Source organism: Echiichthys vipera (assembly GCF_963691815.1).
Source record: "Echiichthys vipera genome assembly, chromosome: 1".
NCBI lineage: Eukaryota > Metazoa > Chordata > Actinopteri > Perciformes > Trachinidae > Echiichthys > Echiichthys vipera.
In genome coordinates this window covers 12388908-12401040 of record NC_139826.1, presented here as the reverse complement: position 1 = coordinate 12401040, position 12133 = coordinate 12388908, and the positions used below count along the sequence as shown (strand labels likewise).

At 41.0% G+C, this 12133-nt stretch overlaps 1 protein-coding gene across 1 annotated transcript in view; it reads right to left on the bottom strand.

Annotated features, from left to right (window-relative positions):
• Nucleotides 1-6627: 6627 nt before the first annotated feature.
• Nucleotides 6628-12133, bottom strand: part of LOC310949592 (collagen and calcium-binding EGF domain-containing protein 1-like) — a 39647-nt gene continuing 34141 nt past the window's right edge. Inside the window, exons 5-11 of the mRNA XM_083917084.1 lie at nucleotides 11818-11955; nucleotides 11456-11589; nucleotides 10796-10901; nucleotides 9784-9923; nucleotides 8404-8439; nucleotides 7878-7913; nucleotides 6628-7323 (exon numbers count right to left, since the gene is read on the bottom strand). Coding sequence (XP_083773210.1) covers nucleotides 7138-7323; nucleotides 7878-7913; nucleotides 8404-8439; nucleotides 9784-9923; nucleotides 10796-10901; nucleotides 11456-11589; nucleotides 11818-11955 — 776 coding nt within the window. The 3' untranslated portion in view covers nucleotides 6628-7137. The remainder of the gene's footprint in view (nucleotides 7324-7877; nucleotides 7914-8403; nucleotides 8440-9783; nucleotides 9924-10795; nucleotides 10902-11455; nucleotides 11590-11817; nucleotides 11956-12133) is intronic.

Below are 12133 nucleotides of genomic sequence, written 5' to 3'. Positions count from 1 at the left end.
GGGCTACATAAACACTGCCATAGTTGGAGGTTTTATTTCCTGTGTTGTTCACTGTTAAGAGATGTGTCACTCATGGTAAGATGTTCCATATATGTTTACGCCTGTCACTTAGAATTTGTAAGCCTCTAAGCATGTAAAACGAAAAAAGGCAAGTTGTAAAAGTGCCGCTGCCACAGGCCAGTTCAGAAGGTCGGAGGACTAAAAAGATGAAGCTGTTGTGCTCACGCGAGGCAACTCTGCAACCAGAGGCAACACTCTTTTTTTCCCTAAAAAGACAAGAGAGCTGTGAACTTGCTCATCCGGTTTTTCACACTCTTGTGAGTGCTGCGTGCATGCGAACAGCTTGTAAATGACAGAGGAAGCCAAGGTGTATAGAGACCAAGTGCCTCAGGCCAGGGGAGTTTACACAACGTGTTGCCATTAATCCGCCCTCTCAAATTTTCCCATTCAACTCTGCCATAACAATGCCAATCAAGTGCAACTTTCCTGTTAAGCAAAGTAAAAGTGTTTGGCAATTCTATGATATGCGTTCTCGACGGATGACATATTGTATCTGTTTGCCAAAGAGGCACTACTGTTAGATAATGCATGTGTCATGTATAGTAAACAAATTTGTCATAGTGCTCATGCAGGCATGGCTCTATGCATTTTTGTGTTCAACCATTTTGTGTTTTAACCATTGATTTGTTGCTTATGAGCCTCACTGAGCTTGCATGTGTGCCTCTGAGGGATCTGCACAGAAACACATTCTCAAACACACTGAAACCAATTACAGTGTAGACAACTTCCTCTGAAAAAATGCCAGATCAACCACTGTTGTAATGTCAGGGATCAGTGTCTCTGAAAGGGCCTCATGCAGTGGCTTCTTGAACAGACACCTGCAGGACAACAGATAATACATACTGATCATGGGATTGGTGGCATGCTTTTGACACAGCTAATAAGTTCATTACTCATCAGACAAGCTCAAATTCTCAGCCTTAGCAGCTCCATTATGAACAGAATGACAGAAGTTGGCCTACAATCGGAAGAGGGTGTGCCCAGAGACAAGGACTGGAAGAGGAACAGGCTTCAGAGAGTAAACTAGGGTGCTTAGCTCTCAGCCTCAGGCATGTAACTCAGATTTAAGAATGAGTTAGCGTGTCGAGTTAGCGTGTCAAGATAGCGTGTCTCACAGAAAACCACGCCTGCACCTGTCAGGTGTTCTATGGCATGCCTGTGTTTCGTGCGGGAGATCATGTGTGCGTGTGCGGCTGCATGTAAGATAGTAAGACATGTCTATATGTGTGTGTTCCCTCTTGATGTACACAGCTGCATACCCTAGCGATGATGGACACCTGTGCTCTACCGTACCACTGCAATGGCTACCCTGGAAACATCTAAATATTGATCGAGGATCGCAGCAGTTCAGCTGCTCGGTCAAACAATTTCCTCACCTTTTGCTGCATTGTAGAATATGTAGGGATGTTTGTAATCACTACATAATCTAACTAAGTACAACATGTTCTACATATGTAGAGCAAAAATCAATTCTGTGGGTAACATATATGAGCATGCATGTTGCACATTAAAAGTGACCCCTGATATGCAAGTAATGAACAGGCTACTTTTAAATCTACTTCTAATCAAGTTGAAACATCAAATGACAACAGATGTAACTCTGATGTTTTTTTTTATTAAAAGTGCAGAAATCAGGCAGCAAAACATAGTGTGTCTCAATTCACGCAGTGTTAATACTGACAAAGTACGGCAAGGTAAGTGCAATGCGAGTAACAGGATGCTACACTCATACCGGTCAAAAACAGTGTGGAATGCCGGACACTACTCACTGTCAACGGTTGCCATCTGTGCTGCAAAGCGGAGGCTACTGGACCACCAACATATTTTCAAACTGTTGAAAATGGCAGGCGATGAAGATGCAGTAGCAGTACAGAACACTGGGTGTATAGGTTTTTTGGGGGGTGAAACAGCCACTGCTGCTGAAATGAGGTTGATGAAAGTGTTGAATTGAAACAATAAAGTTGTGGGATAGACATCAAAACAACAAGCTCAAAGATGCTATAAAGCTCTGATGAGCTGAGGGGATAAGGATGATGAGGATAATTCTCTGTCGGTTTCTCAACTATGAGTAAACTCTTTTGCATTAGACAATAATTTGATCCATTGTATATCTGAAAATATTGATTAGTGTAGCTATAAAGTTTGCATCCCTTACCTAATAGAGGAATTATAGAGGTGAGATGAGTCACTCACACCCGGCTGTTTATATTTCACTGTTCAGTATTTGTGTCCTGCCCATGGTTAAGATTTTCTGCATAGCGTGTACCTGAATTTTATCTTTGTGCGTACGTGACTCTCCTCTCTGTAACTAGGTGGTTTCTTCATAGGATTACAAAGAAGCGATGGAAGATAACCTTGCAGCTATGTTGACCTGCTACTATGTATTTTTATACTTTTGTGAAGGAAGCTGCTTTCAGGGTCAACGACGGATCATTGTTTTTTCTTACCCCCATAACATGAAACTGGTGAAAATCACAACACGGCTCATTGGTTCCTTCTAATGGCATGCACGCATTTCCAACATGATTTAATGGCAAAAATGAAATGAAAAGTGAAGGTAGGTTTCAGGAATCCCACATTTAAATGATACCTTAAATAAACTGGTTTCATTGTGAGTGTTGAGATTAGGACAACCACTGAATAAAAAAGGATCATGTTTGTGATATGTGATGGGATTAACAGAGACTGTTGGTAGGCTGGCCCATGACCTCTGTTTTCTTTGGAGAACCATATCCGATACTTGGCCTCTAAAAGCTTCGACAAAGATGCCAAAATCCAGATTTTACTTTGGTTGCACTGTAGAAATTGACCCTGTTAATTATTGTCCTATTAAATTATATCAGTCAATCAGTTTCTGCATGCATCTCAAACCCAAAATGTACAGTTTACATTGTTTAAATGTGCAGTAACACTGGTATGGTCGCTTGATAGCGACTGGGGCATAGTGGGTTGAGAATTGCATGTGACCCTTCTGACCTGTTGATTCACCCTTGAGCTAAACACTATATAAGGAACCACTTCTATGTCTGACCTCTGACCCTCCCCTAAAGGTAGCCACAAGAAAAGATGTGCAAATGGAATTCCACAGAAGACAACATAACTAGTGCATTAACTTACCTGTACATACACACATTTGCCTCACCAAAAACAAAATACAATACAAACATGTTTACCTTACACACAACCTGCACACAGGCTACTCTCACAAGCTCCTTCACACACATAAACACACACACACACACACACACACACACACACACACACACACACACACACACACACACACACACACACACACACACACACACACACACACACACAGTGTTTATGAATGGCCATATTGTGCCAGTAAGGAAATTTCTCTCATACTTGGAAACATCTGGCCAATTTTTATCTGTTGTATCTTTATTCACATCTAAAATACCAGAAAATTGTTACATAACTCTCCTCACGGTGGAGTTTGGCATCCAAACAGCCTGGATAAAATTTGTTATGTCATAGATAGTCAGAGATATGATGAGTTTTAAAAAGAGATACAGTATATATTTTTAAACTGTGATAAAAATAGATATCACTCCATTTAAGATAAAAAATGATGATACAAGTTGTCAATGTAAGATACTTGAATGTCTGTCTTACTGAAAATGGGATGATTTTTTTTCTCGCCTGTTGCTGATGTACAGAAATTATGATGGTGATGACAGATCTATTGTCGCAGGTGGCACGTGAACTTTTAGCTTTCGAAGTGCACTCTGTTGACCTCGTCTCTGCTGTCCCCTACAGGCTGAGAGGGAAGCCTCCAGTTGCATGACAAGTGATGAAGGAAATGAGATAATCTCTTTCAGTCTCATGCCTTTCTCTCACTGACATGGTTCTTAAATTGTTTCATGTTGTTTTTCCTGATCTTGGTTGCCCCGGCAACCAGTCTACTGTCAGCAGTGCCGGCACGACAGGGGCCGGAGTTGTTAGGTGAGAAGCCTGTCAAGTAACACACACACACACACACACACACACACACACACACACACACACACACACACACACACACACACACACACACACACACACACACACACACACACACACACACACACACACACATACACATACACACACACACACACACATTGATATAGGTATGATACAAACCTACAAACAATACACACACAATCAATATACTGTATCTATCTACACATAAATGTATAAGTAAAAAGACACACACAGAAGCACAGCAGAATATACTGCGATCTGTTCCTCAGGATCAGAGCACCAGTAACAGCAAAAGGCCAGACAGGGTGAACTCTAGCAGCAGATCAAACATGCAGCATGTTATTTTTTAACCTTCTCTTCAGAGGTGGGTACGAGCCCAGACAGGCCCCTGTGTCAGCCTGTGGTCTATAATCAACCTTCCAGCTGTTTATAGCCAGGCATTTGACCCATAACCTCTGACACTTACACCTTCCATAATGACACTAAGCCACGCTACAGTTCAACAGTGCTTAGGATAATGAGCAGGGGCTATGTGCCTCACACATACATTCTAGGATGATTTACTTATTTTGCTATGCGTAACTAACTAACTATGCATATTTTTGGGGATGGTAATTATAAACGTACCACATTGAAAACTGACTTTGGTTGTCTCACCTGGTTGGTATTCAGAGTGCTAAAGTGGTGAGGCCCGACTTTCTGTCAGGGGGATTATCTGTGATTTAGCACCCTCTGCTGGTGGATTGGCTTCACTTGAGAGCAGGAATAAAAGGTGGTTACAAAAATGAGCTATTAACCTTTTTTTTTTGTCCAGGTTTACTGATCACCAGCAGTGCTACTGGTAAAAATTGCTTTGTTAGAGGTAGGAATATTACATATCCTCTTTCCACAAATCTTCCCCTCATCATTATGGGATTTGATTTTGACCTTGAGTCTCTCTGATCTCCTTGAGCTGTCCACTGTAATAACACTGTGCACGAGCTAAAAAAATATGCGCACCGACGGGCTTATACATTCAAATATAAAGTGCTAATGATCCTGGTTGAAGGTATAATCAACACATACAGCAAACTATTTGAACTATTGCAAACAATTACAGGGATGAACTGCACTGCATTTCCAACAGATCTGTTGGACTTTGGTTGCTCACATAAGGCAGCATTCACATCAAATTGTACTGTATAAACCATAAATACAAGCAGCCAAATGGGGTAAAAAAAAAAAAAAATCGGTAGTAGGAGTTGTGAGAAATGAATATATAAGAAGCTGTAGCTGAGGAAGTATCAGTTAGGGCAGTTAGAGGTATGGACCTTTTCAAAGATGTAAACATAAACATTCTAAATGTGTCCAAGTTTTGCAGTGAATGTGAATGACATCAGCTGACAGGAAGTTAACAAGGGCCGAGGCTTTTGCCTACCAATGGAATTCCATTAGAAGGTATATAGTGTGATCTTTTTAGTTAGATGAGTCATACTACTCTCGTATGTTCGTTGATTAAACTGGTTATGTTAGCGTAGCATAGAGACTGGAAACAGAGTAAACAAAGCAACAGGTGAGTCCGCACACTTTAACCATTAGCCCACCAGCCAAATGTTTTCTCTCTCTGAAACTTAGATGTATGAGGAGCCAGGCTTCGGAAGCCTTAGACATGAGTGTAAGTCTTTAAAATAAGCTGAGTTTCCCCGGGGGTGGGTTTGCCCTGACACAAGACACAAGACAACACTGTAGTCTTTCGATGCACCCACCTTTGCCCTGCTTCGTCAGAATATTTAATGTTTATAACATCTTTGAAATTTGATGATCCGTTAACAAAAAATTAAAAAGGTTCAAATTTAGACAAGCCTTTATTAAGCAGTGAGTTAGACCTTGTTGGAAGCTACTTCACAGAAAAAAACAACAACTTTCAAGCTCTTGTTTCTGGTTAACTCTTGAGTGAAAGTGTGAGAATATGTTCAACTCTGAAACTGTTCCCTTCAGGATTGTGAATGTGTTCAGTCAACTTGCCTAATAATATATGGGTTACACGTTTTATGTCAGAAAGTGGTTCTATATCTCCCTGGACCTTTCCTCAATGCATAGATGCATTTTTATCTTTTCAATGTTTCTTTTAGTTTCATTTGCCGTAAAGGAAGCCTTCATTTTCCAGGGAGATCGTACCCGGTGGCAGAGAGATTTGTAGTAGAAGCAAGGCTTATGGGGAACCAATCTAATGCGAATGGTGTCATTATTCTTTAGCCATTAAATTGTGGAAATTTCCCTTATAATGATAAGTTAAAGTAAAAAAAAACGTGTCTATTGCCACTTTAATAGGCCTACTGCATGTAATTTCTAAGAAGCAGATAACATCAGCTTCTACTTATTTAAAATGTACTCTCAAAAGATTCAGTGTCTTACAGAATTAACATCTCTTTAAGATTATATGTAGACAAACATATTTTGTGTTAATGTATTTTTGTTAATCTTGAGTTGTTTAATTGTATAATTTCAAAAATACATCAGACATGACTGTTTTTGTCCAACAGTACAGGATTGGTTACTCATAAACGTCATGAATTAATTTCCTGAAGATGCCTCAGAGTAGAGAATAGCTGCAGAGCTCAGACTTGAGAGCTGGATACTGCAGGCAGGTGCAGGGGAGACTCACAGTACGGGTCCTGGGTCTTTGTACCAACGCCCTGAAGGCAAACTGTCAGTGGCAGCAGAGCTTCCATGGGCAGACTCGGGAACAGGAAGAGATGTAGATGATAAAGTCCATTGTTTGAAGTGGTTCGGCTCAAAGACTCAGACATAAAGGCACATCTTTCTCATTCTATGCCTGCACACACCCCTCACTCACACCACAGCTTGCAGTGGTTAAGAGAGTCTGTGGTCTGTGTTTATCATCCTCGTATCTCTCTGTTTTACTGTCTGCGGCAGTATCGAGAATGCAATCCGTGCTCCTATCGCAGTTCATCCCAGGTGTGTGGTGAGGGATTATTTACATGTCGGCACTGTGACCACCAGCATCCTTTATCAACAAAGAGTCAAGTTTGTGTTTGTTTTGCTGGGCTTGAGTGACTGTTGCTGCTGAGGGTGGGATGTCACAGGTCAGGTACTGAGCAGGAGATCTCCTTGTCCAGAGCCCCACTCTACAAGATCCATTTCTCCACTAGATTGAGGAGGACACTCTAGAGACTTGCACTGCATCTTAGACACCTTCTCCTGAAGTTCAGCGATGTCATTGCGAAAGTCAGCCATAATTAGCAGAAGGAAGTCGAAGGAGCCTGGTGGTCCCTGGGGACAGAGGATGAAATGTCATTTTTCACTGGGCTTGACAATCTCTAAACTTGTGTTCCTTTTGCGAGTTGTGAGTCCCAATAACCCTTTTTCACAGCAAACATTTTGGCATGTCATAGCAGAGAAACTGATAACATTAAAACTAATATATTCCATTTAAGTGTTAGTTCCAGGGTGATTTGTGTTGTACATGCTGGCTCACTGTCAAGGCTTACTGGGACACTTCCTGGAACAACGCCATCGTAAGTGAAAGTCGAAATGTCTATTATACAAAATAATAGAAAATACATATTATGCACCGCCCTCTCATGTAGAGATTGATTACAACGATTTTGTGTTATAGTGACACAGTAGATTTGTATGTAATACAGTTTGTGGATTACTAATTCACAGTCCAGGTGCTCATTCCTCATTTGTATTTATTTACATTATAGAATGAGGGCAAAATGTATATGAAAGAGGCAAGTTAGTTGGAAAAATATGAATGTAACATTTATTTTTTACTATAGTAGCTTTAAACATGAATGTGGTTTAATTCTAAATGAACTTACAGGTGGACCTTTGGGACCTGGAGCTCCTCTGTCACCCTGTAGATGAAAAACAGACTACTTTCAAAAGCTGCTCAGTGCCAAGTTATAATCAGATAAATTGTCCTGAAATCATTCAATTTAGGGTCAAGCAGGTTACAACTGTAATGATTATAACTGGAAGTTTTTAAGTTTATAATATAATCACTGTCAATCTACCTCTATGAGGAAAACAAAAGAAACCAGAAAAATGGCAAAAATATTTTCAGAACTGCATGTAGTTAGATTTTACAACTTGATGGCCATTTATATTTAATTATTTGGCCGTTTATTTTACTCCATTCACTCAGTGGCAGATGTAAGGCAAACCTAGACACTGACTGGCTGTGTAACTTCACACATGCACACGCACTCACACACACACACATACACACACACACACACATACACACACACACACACACACACACACACACACACATAGACTCACAGGGCGAAAACACTACCAAGTGTGAATTCAAAGAACATATGAGGAAAATGCGATAATAACCTTTAGTCCATCTCGTCCTGTTGCCCCAGGGGGTCCCTGTATGAATGATACATGGAGTGAGACACATGGAAAGCTAATAAGGCATACGTGATGCATACCAATGGACAAACCTTTTGTTCTGGTAAAAACATTCATCTATGTTGTGACAACTGTAGAGAAGCGGGTTTCCTTTCAATCCTGCTGAAGACATTATCATAAATCAAGTGGTATCCATGCTAACTTTGCTGTGTTGTAGTGTTCACAACAGACTACAGTATTTGAGATTTCACAGCACAGGTGTAATTTAGGGCCCGGCAGTATGGGATTTTTCAGGCTAAATGAAAATAGAACATTCTATGTGAATTGTGCGCAGATTGTGTGCTGATTTTGCACAGATGTGACTCTGCAAAGGTACACAGCAGGCTGCTTTACCAAACAAATAACATGATTAAGAGGAACTACACACTTGCAACCTGATTTTTGAGCTGTAAAATAAATGATATGACTGTTCTGTGATGAAACTCATCAATGCTGATGTTAAACTTGACATTACTTACAACATTTATAAAAATTGGCATTTTGTGCCAGGAAAATAGCTCAATATGCCACCTACTGTTTTGAATCCTAACAAATCAAGCCCTAATCAAGAAAAATCAAAGCTGAGAGCTGGTGTTATGCTCAGACCTGAGGGTGAAGTTTCACCTAAAACAAATGTCAATATTACTGCACATTGCACACACAATGTATTACATTGAGAAGATTAAAATGTATTTACCCTGAGAAAAAAAACTGAAATGGCTGAATATAACTGTATGTTCAGTGTCAGTCAATTGCTGTCTATTTAACTAAAGAATACATTAAAATAAAATAAATAGCTATATGACACCATTTCTAAATCAGTAAGTATCAATAAGTTTTCTGTAGTATATGTTCTGTTAAAAAGTTTTCATATCCGCGCATATCAGACAACATACACACCAATACCGATGTGTATTGTATATGTTTGTGCCAGGTCAATATCCGCTGATAATATCCACTGGCCAATATATATCTCGGTCTGGCTCAAATGTTATTAACGTGTGTTCGATACAGAATTATGTAAGCTTCCTAACTGTCATGACACTTCAGTCTAAGCCATTGTTAATGGCATTAGCAAAAGTTGTGCTGCTTTAGTCTGTTTAAACCCAGAAATGACAAGAAGTTGTAGCAGCTCTTTACACTGAGTTGTTCACATAACACCGGTGGCATCATGTCCATGCTCATATGACTTGCTGGCACTTTTCAGCATTAGACACACTTGAGAGTGTGACCTCCAGGTTTTATGGTAGAGGCTCCAGTGGGAAATTAGCTGAAAGACACATGTGGTAACCCCTACATTATGGAATAGTTTTTGTTTCTTACCACTGGCCCCCTGCGGCCTCTTTTCATGTGCTTCAGGTCAGGCTCTGGACCCATGGGTCCCATGTCTCCCCGTGGACCCCGAGGGCCAGGCGGGCCCCTGTCCCCTGAGTCCCCTCTCTTTCCCGGTTCTCCTGGGTGTCCTGAAGGACAGATGGATACAGCGATTAACAGAGGTTTTTAAAATTGGATTGTCACTAACATCAGAGTGTCAAACTGAAGAGCATTTCAGTATTAATAGTATTAATATTTAAACCTTGCTTGGTTTTTAGCTTAATTGTACTGCTTTAAAGCTGTCAATTATGCTGAAACTATCACTATATCCTGACAGCACTGCATGAGACAGATACTCTGTGACAAAACCCATGTTCTTCTGCCTCCACTTGGCGCTCCTAATGGCATCTGCAAGATTCCACCGCGCACAAAGGAAAACAACCAATATGAGCCAAGTAGAGCATGTGAGTGGAGAAGAGCAGTGAGAATTTCCACTCCTCGCTCATGGAGCTGTTCATTCCCTTCGCTTTCTCACTCAAAGCCGCTTTGAGCCGCTCCGCTCAATATCGTTCTAGACTCAACTAGATTTCGAAATCACTGCACTCAAATCGCCCAAAAAAAGAAAAATTATTCACATGCTCCTCAGATGGTCCCATTTCCCGATTTGGAAAATCATTCCTTTGACTTAAGTGTGTGTTCATGAGCTTAAGTCATGGGTTTCTACAACACCTTAATAGCAGTTCAGTATTTATAAGTGATTCTGTCCCAGGTTTGTATTGCGAGACCTATTTTACAGACACAACGTGAATAGGTCCTGTTTTATTTAAAGATCAAACGTGTATGTATGTCCAAATTGCATCTCCGACACTTCAGAATCCACCCAGAGCGGGAGATATAAGCAACGCTCTAGCTTTTAAAAAAAACTATAATGCTGACTACATTCATCACAAACTCTCCCTGTTCACATATCTGGAGCAGTGAATTTAACTTCAGACCTTACAGTCATATGTAGCTACATTACCTGGAACCCCAGGAGCTCCTGGAGGGCCGGGTAGACAAGAGCTATCAGGACTTTTTCCTGTCCTGCCCAGAGATGGCTTGTCACTGCTGTTGGCCAGGCCAGGTACCTACGAACACAAAGCGGAAAGACTGAGCAGGCTGACTAGTAGCAGTTCCAGTCTCCTACATGCTGTACATGTTGACACATTGGCTGTAGTACATTAAGTAACCAACCATTCAAATATCATGTTTACTAAAAGTTGTCAGATATTCTGTCTGGCATCTTAATGGTTCTGGAGCAGGGCCACGCCTCAACCACACCTCTAATCACCTGACAAACCCTTATACAGTATACCACGCCAACCCATTCAGTGCCGATTGTCTCTGACTCCTTGACCCATCCACCCTCCCCTTTTGAACATTCGGTCTAAGAAATACACTCGGGTGAGAGGAACCGAGATGGGACCCACACACAGAGTCTCCAGTCACCCGAACTCTCGACCTTCCTCCCGGACCAGACAATGCCATTCACATTCATCCCACATCTCAAACGAAACTATTCAGCCGACAAACAATATTCGAATCATCACATTTCAATAAATGTTCAAACTGCTATCGTTGTGGCATGGTCCATGCAATGAATATTATTGGGTTCAGTTTAAAGAGGTCTCTCTAAAATTACCTGGTTGGGTGACTGTGTGTTTCCGAGCCTTAGTTTTAGCTGCAGCAGACTGCTTTTCATGTTCATAAAATCCTGACAGGTGAACGAGCAGGTACCAGCACTCATCAGCGTGTCTGACTTCCCTGATGAACTCACTGCAAGACAAAACATACTATTTTAATGCCGCACGTGTTCCCCGCGGGTGGCCACACTGGGAATGAAATGAGTGATACAGAGTCAAATCACACTTAGTCGCAATCAAAGTTCACTGAAGAATGTAAAATAGTAATATAATCACAGTACAACTATTAAAACAACCATTGCGCATATACAAATCCTCATCAGTGTTACCTATTGAAGCTCAATTGAAACATAACACTCACAGTTGTGTACGGGGATGCAGGAGCGTTGGTCCGGTGCGAGTATGTAGCCACTGTGACAACGACACAGGAAGCTGCCCACTGTGTTCACACACTCATGGTCACAAGTGCTGCTGTCTGGATGCTCACACTCATCAATATCTGTATGTATGTGTGCGTGTGTGTGTGTGTGTGTGTGTGTGAGTGTGTGTGTGTGTGTGTGTGTGTGAAGGGGAGAAAGAGAGAAAACATTTACAAATATAAAAAATCACTTCCAACATGTACAGTAGTGCGGTTAAAAGGAAGCATAAAGGAAGTTATTAGTTTGAGTAAGCTCTTT